The sequence below is a fragment of the Hydra vulgaris genome, chromosome 12 (assembly GCF_038396675.1).
Source record: "Hydra vulgaris chromosome 12, alternate assembly HydraT2T_AEP".
NCBI classification, from domain to species: Eukaryota; Metazoa; Cnidaria; class Hydrozoa; order Anthoathecata; family Hydridae; genus Hydra; species Hydra vulgaris.
The window spans coordinates 8,081,018-8,104,498 of record NC_088931.1 but is presented as its reverse complement, the minus strand read 5'-3'; the positions used below and the strand labels follow the sequence as shown (position 1 = coordinate 8,104,498).

Here is a 23,481-nt window from a genome sequence, read left to right as displayed (position 1 = left end):
AGTTTCACCATTGCTGGATCATCAGGAAGAGTCCAGCAATGGTGAAACTTAAAGTAGAAGATCAAAGTTAGATAAGTGTTTTTTACTAATTTATTATTGCTCTGTTCTTTAAGAACATTGAGCACTCTATTTGTAAAATACACTAACATAATTTACATATATATGTATATATATATATATATATATACATATATATATATATATATATATATATATATATATATATATATATATATATATATATATATATATATATATATATATATTAAGGAAAAAAGTCATAAACAGTAATAATTAGTCATGAGTTCAAAACTGCGCAAAATGTCAGTTAGGATTGTTTCAAAACGCTTGCAACAAATATTTGAAGAAGATATCATTTGTGAAACTGTTAATCCTAAGAACTCGCTTGGTGAGTTGAATAATTTCCCCTCATACATATCTACAGAAGAAAATTTTCCTGGTATAAGTGGTAATATTGCAGATAATGGAACAGTAGTTAGTATGAATTCCAATAACTCTGTTGATGATGATGATAATGATGATGATGATGAAGATGATGATGATGATGATGATGATGATGATGATGATGATGATGATGATGATGATGATGATGATGATGATGATGATGATGATGATGATGATGATGATGATGATGATGATGATGATGATGGCGATGAAACATTTCCCCCAGATTTAACTATCTTATTGGCTGATTGGGCTGTTCAGTTTAGTATTACGCTGACTGCTTTATCATCTTTACTTTGTATTCTCTGTCAGTTTCATCCTAGTTTGCCAAAAGATGCAAGAACTATTCTAAAAACTAAACGTAATTTTATAATTGAGCATCGAGCAGGTGGTGATTACTTCTATTTTGGTTTGGTAAATAGTTTAACAAATATATTAAATCACTATTATGATAAAATTACTAACTTTTCAACACTTTATGTGCAGATGAATATTGATGGTTTACCTTTATTTAAAAGCAGCAAAATTTCATTTTGGCCTATTCTGTGTCTTCTGCAAAGTTTTAATATTAAAAAACCTGTTTTAGTTGGTCTTTTTTGTGGAGCAGCTAAACCAAACAATTTATTAGAATATTTTAGTGATCTTGTATTAGAGTTAAATAAGATTGGTAAAGGATTTTTATTTCGTGAAAAAGAAATCACTATCAAAGTTTGTAGCATAATTTGTGATGCTCCTGCTAGAGCATTTGTTAAAGCTGTAAAAGGTCACAATGCGTATTATGGTTGTGATAAATGTATCCAAATTGGTAAGCATGTAGATAATCGAATGACCTATCCATTGGTAGATGCACCTTTAAGGACAGATGAAAGTTTTCGATTTATGCATAATGATGATCATCATTTGAAAATTGGTGAAAATTACATTCGAAGTCCATTTTTGGATACTGATATTGGAATGGTCACTCAATTTCCACAAGATTATATGCATTCAGTCTGTTTGGGGGTACAAAAGAAAATGCTCAAGTTGTGGTTGTCAGGACCACTGTTTTGTCGATTACGATCTTCTTCTGTTGAAAACATATCAAATGAGTTAATTATTTTAGGCAAATGGCTTCCTACTGAGTTTGCACGAAAACCTCGTTCACTCAAAGAAGTTTCACGATAGAAGGCAACAGAATATTGCCAGTTTTTGTTGTATACAGGTGTGGTTGTTTTACATAATGTGCTTCCAATTGAGTTATATAACAATTTTATGCTTTTATATGTAGCAACATTTATTTTAGCAAGTCCAACCTTTTGTGTATCTAGCTGTAGTTATTCTAAAACATTATTAATTAATTTTGTTAACCATTTGGACTATTGTATGGTCAGGAAATGATTGTTTATAATGTTCATAGTTTAATTCATTTGGCAGACGATGTTCAAGAGCATGGGAATTTAGATAAAATATTGGGCTTTCCGTTTGAAAATTATTTGCAACATTTAAAAAAAATGGTAAGAAAACCACAACACCCTTTAGCTCAAATTATTCGTAGACAGTCTGAACGTGACACTAGTAAATGAGTTTTTACCTGATAAAAAAAATATATTCAAAAACCAACATAACAAAGGACCATGCCCTGATTTTTTACGATTTTCAATACAATATATGGAAGTATATTTACCACATTTTTGTCTTAAAACAACTTGTGGCAATAATTGTGTTAAAATAGAAAATGAAATTTGTTTAGTGAAAAATATTTGTGTTTATGATGGTATTACCTATATTGTGTACTGGTCATTTTTGAAAAAATCAAATTTTTTTACTTATCCTTGTGATTCAAGTCTGTTAGGAATATTTCTAGTATCGCATTTAGATAAAGTTGAACATGTTGCAATTTTAGATGACAAGTTTATCAAGTGTGTCTTGTTGCAAGTTGATGATGGTTTTGTTGTGTCACCCTTGCTTCACTTGTTATAATTAAATTTGTTGGAATTTGTAATTAGTTTATTTACTTTTATCATTGATAAAAAAATAAGTTAATTATTTTATTATTTTGTAAGTGCCTATTTTCTAATACTAACAGTAACTATTTTCTAATACTAACAGTATTATATTAATATTTTTTTATAATAACACCTTTGGTAGTTAATAATTTAAATAAATGACTTTGATCGTATAAATGACATCATAAAAATACTTTCCATAAATATTATGTAATGTGTTTTTTGTATTTGTTTTTTAATTGCATTATGTTTTTTTAAATACTTTTGGTATTTTTTATTGTTCTATATTTTTAAATTTATCAAATTTAAGTTATTTTGATTATCAACCAATACAGTTAATGCCTATAGTTATTAACAATAATATAAATTAACGATAATACTGCTATATTTAGTCTATAATTTTCTTCTAAAAGAACAATGGATAAATTGTATCATATTGTTAAATTTATTGATGAAAAAGATTCGGTGGCTGTTGTTCCCATAAAATGGGTAACAAATGGTACTTGTAGGTGGCCCTGCTCATATAAGCCCGAACGCCTTAACAGAGCCATTAAAAAATGTGAAGTTCCAGGAGATGATTGGACTGATTATGATATAAGTATCATTTATAACTCTGGTTAGTTATTTTACATAAATTTTTATAAGTTTATGTTTTTTTCAAATTTTTTTATTTCTTTTTGAAAATTTTTCAATATTTTGATTTTTAAACTCCAATTTATTTAGTGACATATGACAAAGCAAGAGAGAAGTTACCTATGGCAGAAGTTTCTTCAGATTTTTTCTCAAACAACGAGTGTGAAGGTCCAATAAATTCAGAAGAAAACAGAATTCAGAAAAGTCTTCGTCCTATCAGGTGATGCTCATGATCATAATGTGATTATGATGATTATATATAATTTAGATAATGATCATCATATCATGATGCTGGTTTTCTTTCATTATTTTACAGAGACATATCGTATCATAACCTTGAGTATTCAAGTTCAGAAAGTGACACTCCACAGAAAAAGCAAAAGAAAGTTATTAATAAAAAAAAAAAGACACTTGTTCCGGCACCTGCTATTCATCCTTTAACCATATTATGTACTGAAAATTTTACTACTTCAGATTGTTTACAATCAAATAAATTTTCAAGACAAAGTTCTGTTTTAGAAATGTTAGAAGAGGAGGTATGATTTTCATTTGAATATTTTTTAATCTAAATGTAACTGAATTCCATAATGTTCTGAAGTTATCATATAGTTAGTTTATGTCAATAGAACACAAACATGCTTCAAAATTTACCAAGTGTATTTGATGGTACATTATGCGAAAGCAATCAGTTGTCTGCATCCAATTCTGGGGTAATTTGATTTATTGACTAAAAATTTTCTGTTTTTATTAATGAAGAATTTGCTTGTGTGAGTGTTGTTATTTTTCTAATTTTTTTTTTGTGCATACATCAACTTACTTAAACCATAGGTATTAACAGCTTTCATTTAAGATAGCTTTTGAACTAAAATTTGACCCTGAAAAAAAGAATACGAAAAAGCGAAATAGAACTAGAAATGTAATTTGGTTCAACCCCTCACATAGCAAAAATGTTTCCACTAACATAGGAAAAGTGTTTTTAAAATTGGTCGATAAGCATTTCCCTCCCTCTAATAAATTACATAAAATTTTTAATCGAAATACAATTAAAGTTAGCTACAGTTGTACTAAAAATATGAAAAGAATTACGAAAGGCCACAATAATGCATTGTTAAACAAAAAAGAAACCCTAAATGAAAAAACTACAGAAAATTGTAGTTGTAAACAAAAAAACAATTGTCCAATGAGTGGAAGTTGTTTATCAAAAAATGTGGTATATAAATGTGTTGTTTCCTCCAAGAATGTACCTGATAAACAATATATTGGCATAACAGAGAGTGAATGGAAAAAACGTTTTGCCAATCATAAGCAATTTTTTAAAAATAAAAAGTATTCAAAAGACACCATGCTGTCAAAATATATATGGGAATTAGAAGATAAAAATATTGATGATTTTATACTGAATTGGTTCATCCTTAAAACAGCACCTGCATATAATAATATTTTCAAAAAATGTATAAAAAAAAATTTGAAATAATTACACATGCAAACCAAGAATGTTTATTAAACAAAAAATTAATTTCTTAATGCAGGCACAAAAATAAGTTTCTCCTAAAAAACTATAAAAATAAATGATTTCAAATAATAGTTATATTAAGTCCCCCTATTTAAAGAAATATTTTTTTAAAAAAGCATAAGTAATCATTTCCAAAGAATTATTTTTATAATAGTGTCAGCAAATTCCACAAATGTGTAAAAATTTACAGTAGTTAACACATTTGCGACTTCCTGTAATTTAATTTTTGGTATAAATTGAAGTTTTATTAATTTGATCTTTCATTTCTGATGAGTCTTTATTGATGAAACACGGTGTAAAATAAGAAAAATTTTTGTTAAGTGATTTTCTCCTAATTTATAATTGCTCCATTCTTTTAAGAACATTGAGCACTCTATTTTGTAGAATGTATTTTAAAATTGTTTATTTATATATATATTTATATATATATATATATATATATATATATATATATATATATATATATATATATATATATATATATATATATATATATATATATATATATATATATATGAAGTCCATTGCAAAGTTATTTTCAATCAATTAAATGCTTTAAGTAACTGAATAGGTATTTTATGGTCCCCAATATCAAGGGGACCAAAAGATTTAAATATATATATGTTATATATATATTTATACATTTAAATACACGCTAATCTATTAAACTGAATTAAACTGTTCCATTCATTATTTTTTTATAATTATAGTTTTTGGGATCTTCTTTGACATCCAGTGGATGTTCATCTGTGAGGCGGTTACTCGCCAAAGTGAACGAAGGAACACTTCACTGCACTGGTTAGTAGTATGCTTATAATTTGAACTTAGAGTTATTTTTATGATGCTCAGTTATAACTTTAACTTTTTAAAATGCATTAACTGAAAAATTTTATTTTATATTAAATATTTTTACAGCAGTTGAAAAAGAGCTGCTTATTTCAGTAGAAAATCTGAATAAAAAGTTAGATACAAATAATGCTTTAATAAGTCAGCTTATTGGAATGTTTAAACAAAAAAGTGAATCGGTTTTGGTTGATGAACATTTTGGGATTCCAGTAAGTGATGAGGCAAGTTTGCTCAAATTAAATGAAGACATTGAATCAGACAAGAAAGTAATGAATGCATTGGTAAATGTGATCCATAAATTTATTCGTTGTTTTCTTATTTCCTTATACTTAACATTTTAAAATTATTTTTATTTAGTATTTACAGTATTAAGTATTTTACAATCGATAAAATTTTATAAAATTATTGATGAAAGTCTGTTAAAATTTGTTACTTTTATATTAAATTTAAAAGCATTTGGTTATCATGTAATGTATCATGTATGATATAAATTTTAGAGCAGAAATTTGGCATCCCAGGGTGGCTCAACAGTTAAGGGAATTATTTGGAATTTAATTCCAATGGTGATTGGTCCCAATATAGAAAAGAAAATCAATTGGTCCGGTGCGAACAATAAACTGGCTTTGAAAGCGATGCCATTAAAAAAAGTCTTATTGGGTAAGAAATTTCATTCTATATATAACATTTGTATAAATGTATATTAGGGTGACTCAAAAAACAGATTTTTTTTATATATAGTCCGCTCCTCAACCCTAAATGTGTTTTATATACTAAAACACAAGATTTAAAAATTTTTGGCTGGTACAAAAATAGTAATAATTCTATATGCAAATTGTTTTTTCAAAATTTATTGCATAAAAAGATGAAAAAATGTTTTTTTAACTGACATAAAAAAGTTGATGTTAATTATTTAATCTTTATTTTATATTTGTTATATCTAGTGTTGATTAAAAATATTTTTAACAAGTTTTGTATTGAGTTGTGCGTCTTTTAAATACCAGATTGATATTATTTTGATTTTTTCTCGATAATATTATGAATTTGGTTCTTTTGCGACTTCTAAAAAAAATTTTGTTAAAAAAAAACTTTAAATGTAGTGTTATTTTATTATATAGGACACATTTAAGTTTGAGCAGTAGACTATTTAAAAAAAGTTGTTTATTGAATCACGAATCAACTTACATACATAAAAATATGTATTTGTGTGAATTAGTTTAATTATTTACTAATGTATATGTAAATATATCCTATATATACAATGTATTCACACTTTTTAGGTGCTGTAAAAATAAATCATTTAACTTCAGGCGCATCCGCAGAAGAGGTTGAACGTTGGCTGAAAAGATATTTTCAGCTTTCCGGTGATAGAAATGGCGGACGTAAAGCTCGCGAGGAGCGAAAAAGTTCCTTGAAAAAATAAATATTTAATTTATTTTTCATTTTGTAATAATAATTTTATTATTTATCAACAACTTTTTGGTTAGCAATAAATTTCACAAATACTTATTTCTTTTTCTCAATTTAAGTTTCGAAATATACTTATTTGTTTAAATTATGTGCGATAACACATCTGTACAGAAACGACTAATAATAACGTGCTTGTGTATAAATTAGTAACGGTTTAATGCTGACACGCGACCACGAACGAAGGTTGGAAAATGATCACGGATCAGTACTGGTAACAGATAACGGGCTAGTGCTGGCAAGCAATCGCGGGTAGTGCTGGTGAACGATTTCGGGCCAGTGCTGGCAAACGATAAAATGCTAGTGCTGGCGAACGATTCCGGGCCAGTGCTGGCAAACGATCGAAGACCAGTGCTGGCGAACGATTCCGGGCCAATGCTGGCCCAAGGCTAGCGGGCCAATGCTGGCCCATTGGCCGTTTTGATGCAGGCCCGTGATCGACGGCCGCCATCGCGCCGTAGTCGCAAGCATAACTGGGCCAGCATTGGGCCGCTAGCGGGAGGCTGTCTGGGATGGTTTTGACAAATAGGCACAAATGACATTTGTCAAATGTAAACAACTTTTTCAAATATTAATTAAGAATTTTTTTGCCAAACTTTTCCAACAAGACAATGTTTTTTCTGATTAAGATGATTTGTTCTACTTTTTCTGGGTGTAAGTTGTGTCTGGATGATTGGACGACATTTCCACCTGAGCTAAAAACTCTCTCTGAGTTAGTTGAACTTGCTGGAATAGCTAAAATTTGTCTAGCTAATGAAGAGAGTTCTGGCAATGTATTTGAATGCAATTTCTACCAATCAAGAATCGGAAAGTCTTTTTTGGCATCAGGAAGATATTCATACTGGCACATTTAGCTCAAAATAGGATTCAGTTCAGATGTTGGCTCTTGTGTTTCAAGTCTGACGTTTAACTTGCGCTTCAGTTTTGAATTAGGGTACAAATCTGCTGAAAGGACTCTGGCAACAGGTTGGCACTCAACACTATCCTTAACCTGTGAGGCTAACCATTATTTTGTTGTTTGAAATTTTTTGAAGAGCTTCAAGTGAAGTCCCTTTAAAGCAGGATTTAAGTAGTTTGCTGCAGCACTTAATAAGTTTCCAGTGAGGGAAATCTTTTTTCAATGCAGCTTTTCAAGTTTTTTGCATACAAGACACCGTAGCCATTTTTCCCATCCGTCTCAATAAATTGATCAACTTTGTCATGGATTAAATAAAGAGAATCGGCGACAGTGTTAATTGTTGGAATAGACTCAGCCGACCACGTTTCTGTAGCTTCTTTAAGTGGTGCCAAAACTTCTACTGCTCCCTCGATTGATTTCCACTGTGATGTACTGATGGTCTTTGAAGAAAAAATATCTTCATTTGCACATAAGCTGATAATTGCACTCTTTAAATGTAGAACAGAAGCCATGCAATCCAGTTCACTATTTCATCTTGTGTCAACAGATTGGCGTAACTGTCTAAAATTGATTCCTTGAGCGTCTGATTCTGTTTTAAGCAACTTTGCTGCAGCTGTTGACTGGTGAGTTAAAGAAGCCAAATCTTTGCATGTTTGCAACGCATCATCCATTCCAGCAGTTATTCCAAATGAGTCTCGAACTGCACATTGGAAAATATGATTGTTGCACAAGTATTGGTCAAGGCGCTTTGACAATTTGACTGCAAGTTTCATGTTTCTTGCCTGGTCGTTCACGCAGTACATTGGCAAATCAGCAGGCAAATTTAGTTCTTCAAAGAAAGAATCCAGCTTTCCTTCAATTAAGATACCTGTGTGTCTGCCTGGGAACTGTTGGGCATGGGGTGTCCAGTGATGTAGTCTCCAATTTTCGTCAATAGCATGAAAAGTCCAAGAGATGTAGCTGTCCTGGGCTCTAGAAGTCCAAAGGTCCGAAGTAATGCAGCACTTTTTAGATTTCGCGTAATCTCCGTTATTATGCTCTTCATTCCAGCTTGAACTTCTCTTGACCGAATTGAAAGCTTTCTTAAATATGTTGTTCTGTGATGAAGGCTCAGTTTAGGGTTTGCAATGTCAAACAATTTCTTGAAATCTTTTCCTTCGACTGCTGAAAAGGATGCCAGATCAGTGCAAAAGTAATCCAGCATTGCAAAGTCAAACTGTTTTTGAATGGAATTGTCTTTGTCATATTTGGACTTTGTTTCAAGCATTTCGACCATGGTTCGTTGTTTCTTCTTATGAGGAGGAAGAAGAGAGTTGTCATTTTTTTTAGAATACTCAACTTAATCTTGGCTGTGTTTTTTTTCGAGGTGACGATGAAGTCCGCTTGTGTTTCCATCTTTTGTTTTCAAAGACTTTTTGCACGCCTTGCATTCAGCACCGTCACTTGTTTTTTGAAAATATCTCTAGATTTTGTTTTTTCTTGGTGACATTTTTGATTGTTGAAATGAGGCAAGAATATTTCTTTTTAATATGAACAATATGTGTCAAGTTGAATTTCACTGGTAAACTAATGAAATTAAGTCAAAAGTGCAACATTTTATACAAAAAATTTTTGTATTTAAAATCTAATTAAAAATATTTAAAATCTAATTAAAACTTTTTAATTAGAATTTTTTTAAAAATCGAATTAAAAATTCTAATTAAAAATCTAATTAAAAATCTCGTAAAAATAATAATTAATTAAAAAAACAAATCGTTAGGCATTTTGTAAGTTATAATAATTTTTGATTTGGAAAATAATATAATATTTAAGTCTCATTCTACTTTCTCGCGAGAATTTTCTATTTCTCGTTTCTCACGAGAAGTTCCATTTCTCACGAGAAACGAGAACGAGACGAGATCTCGCTCATGGTTACAAAACAGCAAACTTCAGGCATATTACAATTAACAAATTTCAGCAAATAAAAAAAAAAACTGTCAATGAATAAATATCAACCTAACAAGACAAACTTAATATGGTCGTTCTTTGTTTAAAACAACATAGTTCTTTGTTTGATTTCGATATAGAAAGTTTTCAGTGGTTTTTTATAAATTAAAATAGGAAAGTATATTGTGAGGATAACGCTCTATTTCAATTAAGTAATGCATTAAAGCATAAAAGTAATAAATATGGAAGTCAGACAAACTTTATCTTTAATCAAATTAAAGAAGAGCCATTGAACAGTATTGTTAAAAGGACTTTTTAATCCGCCTATTTCAAATGATTTTGGATATTGACCAAAGTTAAAAAACATTATACTAGTCAAAAATTCATATTGTTAAGCAAATCATAATTTCAAAGTACATGATAATGTAAAAAAGAGACATCTTTGGTTTCAAAGAACACTTAAAAAATATGTCTAAAGATACTTTTCTTAAGTTTTTAAATTATGTATTTCTGTAACAAATTTTCCTTATATAACATATTTGTAGCAAAAGTATTTCTCTTTATAGAGTTTTAATCAGTTAGACTATTTCTTAACTATATAATTTTTGTGAAATGCCTTGTGATATGTTTTGATATTTTACGTCTATTTTCTGTGTTTTTTTCATGCATAATGCTGTATCGCAAAAATCCAAAACAAACTTTCTTTGTTTATTATTTAGATCTTTGTGGAAGCTTTTTGATTATTATAGAATCTAGAATATTTGCCCACAATTTTTATATTAAAAGTTTTCCATTATGTGACAGCAAGTTTAATAAAATCACCAGTCTTGTTAAGGTTAGAGGCAGGAGTTTCAGTGTGATTAAGTGTGAGTCCATTATTTTGTATGTTTTTGATAACGTGGACAAAAGTCAAACAACAAAAGAGTTCCATCTGTAGTTGATCAAGGTTTTTCATTAAATGTTAGATTTTTATCACATATAATTGCTTCTGCTTTGCTATTTAACCCTCTTACTGATTCTAAAGTTAAATGAATTTGATCACATAAATATTAGGAACTTATTTGTTTACAGGTTTTTACACTATTTTCATAAGAAATTTATAACCATCAAACATATAACTTGTATTAAAATTTATCATAACATCTAAAACACTTTTCGAAAGAAAATTTATATCATTAGTTTTCCAAAAACAGCAACTTCTTAACAGGGCCTTTAAGAGCGTCAATGGCGCCCGGGTCCAAAATGGAGAACGGCACCCCTATTTCAAACCAAGAAATTAAAAAGTTTTATGTTTTGTTAACGCAGCAATTATCCATTTCTGATACAGCACATTTATGTGTACTACTATTGCCTGGATAGAGAAACAATATTAGTTTTAAAAGCAATAAACGAAAAGTCAGTCAACAAAATCTTTGAGAAAGGTAAATAAGGGGCTTAAAAATGAACTTTTTGAGCTATTCTGGCCGCCTAAATATCAATGAAATTATTGTAGCTCACTTTTTTATTAGTAGCTTTGGGGTTTTCAGCATCGGAAGATTTCATGCGACTCATTTTTTAGAAACACTTAAAATGTTTTGTAATTTATAGTTAGTTTATAAACTAATATTACTAATTATATCATATTTCCACATTTATAATGATCGGAAGTTATTCGAAAAACACAAATTTTTTTAGAGAATAACTTGATAAAAGAACATACATTACGGTTTTGGTATTGTAATGTTTGCAACAGTTACTGCTTCTTGTGTATTTGTTTTCTTCCGTTTAAAAACTATTCAAACTGCCGTCTGTTTTATTGTTTAAAATATTTTTATTTCCAGCGAATTTGTTCTATTCATTACATTAACAATGTTAATTTAACATACGTCCAGAATAGATCGTTTCATCAATTTCCAAGGGAACGGAGTGCTTCTTGGGATTTGATGTAGCGATCTATTGTGGACGAAATTCTAATAGCGCAAACAAGCTATTAGAATTTTTTTCCCCCTAACTTGCCAACATTAAAAATAACAATTTAAAACAAAAAATGTAAATATTAAAAAAAAAAAAAATTTAAGCGCCCCAAGAAGTCTTTACGGTTCTATCACAGTGCACCTCATTTCCAACTGATCTCGCAAAACTTGCCCAGAGATGGGTTTGTACCACAGATTTCATGTTTTTGAAGCACGCGCGCTATCAGTAACTTAAAAAAAATAATAATAATATTTTCAAAATTGTTAATTATCAACCAACTTATTTAATTATAAACCAACTTATTTAATTATAAAGCAAAAAATTATTATTTATCAATCAACTTATTTAACCAAATACTTTTTTAAATAACATCAACGCTTATCCTAACCGTAAAGCGAAAGCCTCACTTCAGCAAGTTTCACCAATGCATCGAATTGAAGTTTCAACACTTACGGCAAAGATTTAAGCACAAAAAATTTTTTGTTGGATTTAAAGTAGGCATTCTATCTTCTTTAAATTCGATGCAAAAACTCAAATACTTGATAACTGACCGGGTCCTGGTAGAAGCAAGACGGCTCAATTGCCTGAAAAAAGTCGACGCTGAAATTCTCTCTTTTGCTTCTTCAGTCAAATACTACTTTAAAAAGTAGCGCTTTTATCGTGAAATTGTTAAAAATGTCTCACTGCTTCAACTTCTTCAACAACCGCGTTGCTTACCCAAGAACACATTGCTTAACAAATTTTTCAGTGCTATCAGTGTCGACTTCTACAAAGCGAAATTTTATCAGCTATTATTATAACTACCACAGCGCATCATTTTCCGCGCAATCAAACACAAACTAGCATGGCTAACTGTTCACGGGCTTACGGAATACGCCCGGCTCCGTCTAATTCAACTACAGCTAAATCCGACTTTTTTCGTAAAAAATAGTTTATAATTAATGATAAAAATAGAATTTAAAATTAAATTTTTTTTTCATTGGCATTTTTATTCTGATTACTAAAGTATCAATCTAAAATACAAAACATAATCAGATTTCTTATTGTCTGCCATTAAAATAGTTTTTTTTTACTGTAAAAAAAAAATAATAATAAAAAAAAAGAACACCAACGTGTCCAACGCCCCTTCAAGTCTGGCGCCTGGGTTGATTTGATTTGTTGGGCAAAATTTGGACAAAATCTTATTTTAGTTTAACCTTTTTGAAGTTTTGATGGCATCATATTTGCCCATTTATTTAAAAACCAAAGGATGTCAATCAGATTATATAATAAAGTGTTGCTTGACGTTTTAAAACTCGTATTAGGTAAACATTTTATCCAACGTGTTTTTTTTCTCTTTGTCTCTGGGAAATCAATAAATTTTTTAAAACGTTTTTAAGTTGTTTGACTTCTTCAGTGATAAATAACTCGTAGAACTACAATAAACACATTTCATGATTTTTCATAAACATAAACAAATTTCACCATTATCATAATAGACTAAATAAAGAAACCAACAGACGTGCTATTTAATTTTGTCTTTTTAATTATAAAACCTCTTCATATAATGATTGCTATCCACTTCATTCAAAAAAGTTTTAAAAACGGAGAGTGGGTATTTAACAGAGTTTCTGTCTTTTCTACACAACTTTTTTTTGATACAGGTTCTCGCTTGATGACTTTTAGTCACTACATAAGACCTCCTTGTTAACAAAAGGATTGCACCTATATAGCCTAAGTATATAATAAATTATCGGGGTTATATATGGAGTTATTTCAAAACATGACAAAATGATTTTTGCTACAGTCGATTTGCCATTTTATTTAACTCCCAATTCAATTTAAGTTGATACGCTGCGAAATGTTTGACATTCTTTCAAAAATTTATGGGCATGTGAGACAAAACCCGTTGAATTCATGGGTTTTTCAGTGAAACATTTCATTTTTCCAAATGAAATATTTCCATAACATAGTCAACTTGAATCAGCTACGATTTTGAATAAATTTTTGAAGCGCCTACTTGTAACCTCGATATCTTATTTTTCTCTTAAGCATTAAAAAAAAAAAAAAAACTGAGCTGACTGTAGCAAATTTTTTTTTTTTTTAATGTAAAATTTACTACAAGGGGTACGGTGGCGGATAATTTTTGTCCAATTTTGCTCATCTTGGTCTGATTTTTTTAGTTTTCTTATCACTAATATAAAAATCAGGGAGAATAGTTTTATTTCTAAAAAAAAGTTGTTTTCATTCCAGCCTAACACACACGCACACACACATAGATCAATATGTTAATAGTCCTATTCGATAAACTTACTAGTTAAAATTTAAAATTTATTTTCCGAGATTGATTATACTGCATATTCTATTATGGTATACAATTATTTACCGTAATAGAATATAGTAACTCACAACAGTAAAAATGATTTCTTTGCTTTGATAAAATTAAAGTGATTGCCTGAATTCAAAATATTTTTACGCTTCAAATCGTCGCAGAGCATTTTATTAAATAACCTCTTTTAAAATTGTCCATTTCAATCTTTACAAAACAACAACAACAAAGAAGAGAATGCTATGTAAAAATATTTATTTTTCTAAGATTTCAAAGGATATTTTTTGATTTTTTTAATATTTCCGTAACAATAATGAGTTTCAAAAAAGAAAATATATATTTAATATTTATTTATTCATTAATTAGAAGTAAATACTTTCCAGATCGCTTTGAATCCTTTGTCTACGTAAAAACTATCGGTGTGAAAATGAATCCATAACCAACGATCGACCCAATCTTTATTTAGCCATGGCGTAGTTCTACCGTATCTTTGACTTAATAGCAAATTAGATTTCACAAACGGTCCTTCGGCCACTGTTACAAAATCAACATTTAGCTCTTGAAGTTTGAAATCAAGAAAAAGTAACTGAAGCTTATTGTAAGGGCGATGAATAGTCCAATAGCAATCAAGGTTTGACGGGTACGATAGAGGATAGTTAGGCGAATTAATTGCTCCACTTGAATCACCAAATAACCCACCACAAGCTAAATATTACATAAAAATAATTAGACAGTATTTTGCCGACCTTCATCTGCAAGAGGACGACATCAGATCGGCAAAAAAAATTTGATACAAAGGTTTAACAATAAAACATTGAAACGAGGTCGGCAATTTTTTTGCCGCCTCAAACACTTCTACTTCGGCAGTTAGGTCGGCATTACCGAATGCCGACCTAACTGCCCTAATTCCGAGGGCTATATATATATATATATATATATATATATATATATATATATATATATATATATATATATATATATATATATATATATATATATATATATATATATATATATATATATATATATATATATATATTTATATATATATATATATATATATATATATATATATATATATATATATATATATATACACACATTTATATATATATATATATATATATATATTTATATATATATATATACATTTATATATATATATATATATATATATATATATATATATATATATATTTATATGTATGTATGCATGCATGTATGTATGTATGTATGTATGTATGTATGAATGTATGTATGTATGTATGTATGTATGTATGTATGTATGTATATATATATATATACACATATATATATACACATTATATATATATATATATATATATATAATAAAATATAACAAAATTTCAAAAATTTAGAAGCTTTTATTTTCTTCCGTCGCAGATTAAGTTTCTGTAAAGCTGCAAATGCCGTATTCTAATATTTCCATTCGGACAGTTTCAAAGAAACATGTTCTTGATATGATTCACACATATCACAAGAACCTTATCGATATCAAAGTCTGTTTATAAAACAATAGAGAAAAGAATAAAAACTAAAGCAAAGTGGAGAAGTTTAAAGAAGAAACAGAATTTCTTTTTGATATCACCAGTGCTCCACGTTTATAGACTGCATTAGATTGCTGGATTTGCAAGAAACTAAAAAGCTTCAGACAAGTGCTGAAAAAAAGACAAAAGAATTCCTTCTTAGTTCTATATCTACTGCGCCCTGCTTATCACAACGCGATGTTTATGAGACCTTATCAAATCAACTTTTTCTTAGAAATTGATGAGGCAATGGGTAAGGATAAAAAACATGAACCTGACCATCCTGGACCATAAATTTTATTCTTTTCACAAATGAGATGAAAATTTAAAAACATCGCTTTAATAAGCCAAAGATTTAGGTTTCAAGCCATTGCTTTTAGTATTCTGCACAACATAGACCTAGTCACTGAATTAGATACATCTTTAGTGATTGATAAGATCTAAATTACTAGAGAAAGGTATCGAACCATAGAAGACCTTAAAAGTGAGAGAAATTGATAATAGTAATTGCTGAAAATATTTATGACTATATCATAATATATAGGTTTAAATCATGTCTTCGTTTTAGGGTGTGATGAGACAATTGTAGTTACTGGAGTTTACGATTAGGTACTGCGTTGAAATGAAGGTTGGAAGAGCTGTGCAATGGGTTGTTTGTCAACTACATTTCAACGAATTGCTTCTCCGCCACCTGTTCAAGTCACCTCATTATCCTACTTCCAGACCTACTTCCTACACTGGTTTCATTGGAAATCTTTGAAGGCGTGCGAGTTGCTTGCTATAGTAACAATTTAGCCAGTTAACTGCAGCTTGCTATCAGATGATATATCCACTGTGAGTAAAGGACCGGAAGCATCTGAGAAATATTGTTTTCGCCATTAGCTTGAGTATGTGTTCTCATAATCTTGTTAAGCGCAATTTGGGTATTCTAAACTTATCTTTTGATATTGAGACTATGTTTTCACCACGGAACCAACAGACAACATATGAACCATAGTAGAGTTCATTATCAGGTTAACAATGGGACAGATTTATTTGCTCCATTCTGAAATTGAGAAACCAATGATGAATTTAGGTGGAAGAGAAATAACAAAGCCTAAAGACCGAACATAACACAAATTTTTGTACTTTTAATTTCGAATGCTCAATTACTAACTTTTATGTCACATATATACTTTTATGTGTTTTACATATCCATGTTACTCTGAAAAAGTAAAAACTAGCAATTTTAATGGGGTACCTTGTTGGGTGTCTCACCAAAATAGAAAAGATAGAGTTGAGGCATGTAAGAAAAATATAGCCCTATTCAGAAATGGTCGATGGAGACTGTGTTATGTTGTTACAGGGTGTAAGTCGTGCTGTAATTTAAAACAAGTTGGAAACAAATGAGTTACCTCTTATTAGATTGGTGAAGGTGAAAATTCAAGAACTTTTGTTAGATTAAATAGGTTTGAGTTAAAAAACTATTATAAGTTGCGACAAATTTAAGCTGAAAAATATTTTTAAAATCTTCTTCAAAACAACAAGTGTTGTTTATTTGGGTTATGTTGGAAAGGGGTTAAATTGTCAGTGATATGCCGCCACCCACTATACTTCCCAGACTTTGCTCTACACAAAAAATATCTATGACAATACTATTGGACAAAAGTCACAAAAAACACCAAGCTACTTTGAAGCTACTTTGAAGCTACTTTGAAGCTACTTTGAAGTAATCAAAAGTACTTTTTACTTTGTATAAAATGAATTTTATACTTTGTATAAATAATTATGGAAATTATTTTAAACATTTAATAAAGTGAAATAAAAAAAGCTTTTTTTTTAACAGTCAATTTTTTAATAAACTTAAATATTATACATTGTTTAATAAATATCAGTAAATAAAAAATATATTATCTTTTATTTATTTCCTTTAAATATATAGTTTAAATGTTATTATTTCACAAGACATTTATGTCAAAATATTTTTTATCCTGCAAAGACTTTATGAAAGTTAAAAGCAGTATATTGCTGCGTTTATGTCCTTTATAAACCTAGTTAGAGTTATTTCTAATTTGATATACAAATCCATTAGTTATTTGGAATTTTTTTTAGCTTAAGGTCACTTTGGTTTACATTAGATAGAAAAATAAATATTCTTGCAATATATGTGAACCTGTGTATGCTCTAATATAGATCTAACTGCCATGTTTAATATTGTAATATTTTTTCTATTCAGAGTCAGCAAAATGATATCAAGAGTAAAATAGTAAGATTTTGTTATATTCTTTTTTTTTTCCAATTTTTTTCAATAAAATCAATGTTAATTTCTTTAGCTTTAAATTTTTTAGCTAGAAACTTTTTATTTTATGTTTATTCACTATAATCTCAAATATAATTTACTTTTATTGCAACTGCAAACTGCTAAACTAATTTGACCTGTTAACTTAAGTAAAAACAATATTTTAATAGTCCTTTGGTTTTAATTATGGTAACGGAAAACCTTTTAAATTAATTTAACAAATGTTAAAAACAAAGCACTCTTACACTTGCAATAAATGATGTGTGACAAAATTAATTTTAGCATATGAGTAATTTATTTATCTGTGATAATTATTTTTGTTTCTAATTCTAAAAAATTTTTTATTTGAACTAGCCTATTATATTGGAATTCTTTATTAAAGTCAGAAATAAATCTCTTCCTAAAGATTACACAAACAACAACAACAATAAAATATTTATTTTTCCATAAAGCAAAACTACAATAAAAGTTACAACCCAAAAAGGAAATTTAATATCAAGGTTCAGAAAAAAAAAAAAAAAAAAAAAAATATATATATATATATGTATATCAAACTATCTTGCTTATTACATGGCAAACTTTAACTCCTGTATTCAAGAAACAGATTATCAAACGTTTTTTTGTTCAAGTTGATAAACATTCATTAAACTTTTAGTAAAAATAAGGCAAGAACATTTAGTTTTCTTGACATATCCATTATAAATTAAACGATTTATTCACCAATCAAAACGAAATGAGTTTTTAACTGACATTAAAAAAAAAACAAAAAAAAAAACGTTACCAATATGCATTTACTCTTCATAAAACTTTATGCAATAAAAGAGACGAATTGGAAAAAAAAAACATTCGAAAATAAAAATTTTAAAAGTAATTTTAAAAGAAAATTAGACCTTAAAAATACTAAAAATGTTCTCTGTTAGAAACTATAAGATTAAACTCGACCATGGGCAATTTGTCAACCAAGGCCGGCCCTGACAAATACGGGGCCCAGTGCAGGAAAACCTTGCGAGGCCTTAATATTAATATAGTACAGATATGTACACATATGATTTTTTACACATATTTACATGTGCACTATATTTTATTACACGTTGAACACTAAAAATTATATAATTATAAGTCACTAAAAATATTATAAATAAATAAACTAACATTTCAGTCATCAAATTTTTTTTAATAAATCAAATAACAAAAAATAGAATTTTATTAAAAAAATATAGATATATTTAATACAAAAAATTCCAAATTTATCACCTTGCGTGCTTTATGGCAAATTTGGAGATGATATCATCGTAACTTAGTTTTTTGGCTATTTCTGATTTTATAGACAAAATTGCTAATGAAGTAAATCTTTTTTGGCTTATGGTAGACCTCAAATAATTTTCTATTAATTTTAATCTTGTAAAAGATCTCTCTGATGAAAAGATCTCTCTGATGAAAAGATCTCTCTGTTGAAAAGATCTCTCTGATGAAAAGATCTCTCTGATGAAGCGACTTTGGAAAAGTTAGTATAATTTTAAGCACAGCAAAAAAATTTGCATAAAACTCAAAAAGATTATTTTTTAACAAATGTTGCAGTATTTGTAATATTCTGAAGTTGGAAGGCAAAACTCAACAACAGATTTTGATTTTATTTCATAAATCAATCACATCAATATCATCTTGCAATTTCATATATAAATCATTACAATATTTTAGAAGTTCATCTTCACTCATGTTTTTAATATTATCCAAACTATATATAAAATTACACAATGTTTCATGTTCTTTATAACGTTTAAATCCTCTTGTGAATGAATTAATCGCATTATTAACAATGACAAGAAAATATTGAATTTTAAAATGTTCTTCACTTGATAAAAAGTTTCTTACAGTTTTTTGAATCTTAAATTCAGTCGTCACATGTACTTCTTCAGCAATTTCCTTAGCTATTATTATGTAAGAGTTTAATCCTGTTTCACGGTATTTTTCAAAAAAATCTAAAAGTCCTTTTAAATGTGTATTTGCTATGCTGATATCCAAATCGGAATGTTGAAAAATCTTGCTTATGATGTTTACTTTATTCAATATGGCATACTAAATTACCACACTAAATATAAATTCAAAAGAACAAAGTTTATTTACAATTGCTTTGATTTCCGATCTTATTTTTACGTCTCTGGTATGTTCAAGTAGGCTAGAGAAAATTGTGGTATTTGAAATCTTACAGATTTCACACTTTATATAAGTTATCTACTCTATATAAGTTTATGAAATCTATCATTTATTCGTCTACTTTTTATAATTCAATGGCCTATAGTAATCTTTTAAAACATCCTAGACATATCTGCTCCTAATACTTTTGTAATTTTCATTTTGTTTTCAGACAACATTTCTGTTGTTCAACGTTTAAAAAATAGAATGTTTTTTTATCGTAAATTATAAACATAGAACGTTCTTTTATTTATTTATAAAAACAGAATACTTTTAGTCAAAAATAAAAAAATAAGAACATTTTTATAACAAATTATAATATTAGAACACTTTTAGAGGAATGTTAAAAAGCTTGTTTTTTAATCAAAAATATAAAGATTTTTTTATTCTATTGTATATGAAATACACAAAATGGTTCAAAAAACATAAATAAATGTAAATGTGTTTTTTAAACATGGTTACTTTTTTAATAATATACATGTTTTTCACATAAATCAAAAAAAATATGCCAACTTTGTTATGCCTGATTTTAAGTTCAAATGCACCTTTCAAAGCGCTGGGCCATTGGAATCGCAGGGCCTTGTGTGACTGCACTGCTCTCCGGTTGGCTCTGATGTCAACACTTAGTTTCAGAAGCCATTTTTAGTAATAATATATTTCTTGATATTTTTTAAATAATGTATATAAAATACCTTCATACAGGTTGTTATCTTGTTAGTCATATATATATATATATATATATATATATATATATATATATATATATATATATATATATATATATATATATATATATATATATATATATATATATTCTTATAAATAAGACAATTTTTTTAATTTTTGTTAAAATCATTTATTTTATAAAATACATGTTTCGACTATATCATAGCCATCATCAGTTAAAATATATTAAAATGCTTAAATCAAATTAGTAAAATTAAGTTGAATTAATAGAGACCTTTTAATAAAAAATAAAATAAAAATGCAATTAAAAATTGTAACAAATGTTTTTAAAAAAGATAAAAGAACCGGTAATGTTAAAAGGAACTAGATTGAAATTGTCATTTTTACATGGTTCATTTGTTTATTAATAGTGGGTTTTTCTCATTCTATGCACATCCTCTCTTTGAGTTTTAATATAAATTTGTTGGAAGTCGAATCCAAAATTGAAAAATTAGCATGATTAAAATAATAAAACAGCTTTCATTCGAATGAATATGTTTATAAATGTGTGAGTTGTTTTCCCTTTTTTGGTGCTCGATTAATTGTGTTTTTAAATGGCAATTAACAAATAAATGGAAAATGACAATTTTTAATTGCATTTTTATTGTATTTTTCATTATAAGGTCTCTATTTTTTTCAATTAATTCAACTTAATTTTACTAATTTGATTTAAGCATTTTAATATATTTTAACTGATGATGGCTATGATATAGTCAAAACATGTATTTTATAAAATAAATGATTTTAACAAAAATTTAAAAAATTGTCTTATTTATTAGAATATTTACACATTTTGTGTTGAAGAGGAACTTAGGAAAAAAAAAAAAAAAAAAAATATATATATATATATATATATATATATATATATGTATACGTATATATATATATATATATATATATATATATATATATATATATATATATATATATATATATATATATGTATACGTATATATATATATACATATATATATATATATATATATATATATATATATATATATATATATATATATATATATATATATATATATATATATATATATATATATATATATATATATATATATATATATGGCTTTAATATGGTGTTATTAAATCAAAAAAAATTTGTCACTAATTTTAACTTACATGATTCTGAAAAGTTAAAGAGTATGTACCCAGAACTTATTATGCGTATAAAATGACTGTTTGATGTAATCTTCCGTGGTTCAAATCCTTTTGTGAAAGTTATAAATGGTTCTTTAAAATTTTCGCCATCATAAACTTCAGTTTTTCCACCATTTTGTACATCATAAGAGAGAAAATCAAGTGTAATTTTTTTCCCTTGAGTGACTTGTATAAGCCAATGACAAATAGATTGATGTAAACACACTAAGGAACCTGACTCTTTTCTAACATGACCACCATTAGCATCCTCTAGAAAAAAAATTAAAAGTTTTTTACTTTTTCAGTACCATTTCACTTTTGAATTTTTGTTTATTAATTTTAAACAATTGAGAAGTAACAAAAAGCAGATGTATTGTTACATTAAGATGGATGTGTTTTGTTACTGTAAAATACATTAGGAAATAGTCAAGAATGTAAAGAAAAGTATTATATTTATTATTTGTTATTATTGCACTGAAAATCTATTTTGAACTATTAAAATCTATTGAGTTTAGCTCAATTGAATTATTGAAACAGCTTATATTGTAAACTAACTATTTGAAAGAATTGTACTTAAAATCTTTTTGAACTTTTTGTGTTAGCTTATCTTGATTATTAAAAAAAAAAGTGCTTAGAATCGAGTTAAATGTGTAATTCTCTTGTTCCACAAATAAATAATCCTAAGAAAAAAATAAAAAAATTCAAAGAAAACACAAATAAAAAAATTTATTTAGTTCAAAAAAGCGCAAATAAATTCAAAACTAATCTTGTTAAAAAAATAAATCTAATGATTCTATATAATTACTTAAACAAACATTGTATATAATTACTTAAACAAACATTCTATATAATTACTTAAACATTCTATATAATTACTTAAACAGCCCCTAAAAAAGAAAACACTGTTATAATTTCTAATAGAAATGGCAACGGTTTTGTAATAAAAGATCAAAAATTGTTAATTTGTCCCACTGTGCACAAAACATGTTTTAGAAGTTTAAAAAATTTAAATATTTTAAGTTTTTTTAACGCAAAACATGTGTTGTGCCCACTAGGGTTGAACAAATTATTTCAAGCATAAAGATGCAATTTCGATGAATGACGAGTCACACAAGATTGAGTTTTGGTTGATGGAATAAGTGATATTATGTTTTGGTTGATGGAATAAGTGATAACAGCTTGTTTGAGTAGCTATTATAAAATTTAAAGAAAAAAGAAAGTAACAGAACTTTATCACAAACTTAAAGAGGTAAGTCTAGATAACATTGACAATGCAATTTTGAACCTTTTCTAATTCAGAGAGGATCTATTTAGAAGAACTCAAATATCACAACAATGTTCCTTACAGAGACAAGTAAGAGATTTATAGAAGTAAAGAATGGAACTAGGAGTAAGAAAAAAGCTAACAGAATAAAGAGAAGCAACCTTAGCAGATGCTAAATTTGCAATAGATTCTATATATTATATGGTTTCTATGAGGTAGTGAAGAACAATCCAAGAGAGAGTAGTGAAGAATAATCCAAAATGCAAAGCAGAGGAGTCAGTAAAAGTGTTGCTATTTATAAATATAAAAATGTCAATAACCCCACAACAGTTA

At 27.8% G+C, this 23,481-nt stretch overlaps 2 protein-coding genes across 4 annotated transcripts in view; one reads left to right on the top strand and one right to left on the bottom strand.

The window, feature by feature from the left end:
- The first annotated feature begins 266 nt into the window (after window positions 1–266).
- On the top strand, window positions 267–6,948 carry LOC136087835 (uncharacterized). Its single transcript, XM_065811422.1, has 8 exons — window positions 267–3,066; window positions 3,174–3,303; window positions 3,400–3,619; window positions 3,710–3,793; window positions 5,307–5,394; window positions 5,512–5,723; window positions 5,940–6,099; window positions 6,720–6,948. The coding sequence occupies exons 1-8, from the start codon at window positions 2,868–2,870 to the stop codon at window positions 6,860–6,862; spliced, it is 1,236 nt and encodes a 411-aa protein (XP_065667494.1). The 5' UTR covers window positions 267–2,867; the 3' UTR covers window positions 6,863–6,948.
- Window positions 6,949–14,229: 7,281 nt separating this feature from the next.
- The window catches only part of LOC100210803 (sushi, von Willebrand factor type A, EGF and pentraxin domain-containing protein 1), a 101,665-nt gene continuing 92,413 nt past the window's right edge, over window positions 14,230–23,481 (bottom strand). For all 3 annotated transcript variants that reach the window (XM_065811419.1, XM_065811420.1, XM_065811421.1), the window contains 2 exons: window positions 21,867–22,154; window positions 14,230–14,696 (listed from right to left, as the gene is read on the bottom strand). In XM_065811419.1, coding sequence (XP_065667491.1) covers window positions 14,350–14,696; window positions 21,867–22,154 — 635 coding nt within the window. In that variant the 3' untranslated portion in view covers window positions 14,230–14,349. The remainder of the gene's footprint in view (window positions 14,697–21,866; window positions 22,155–23,481) is intronic.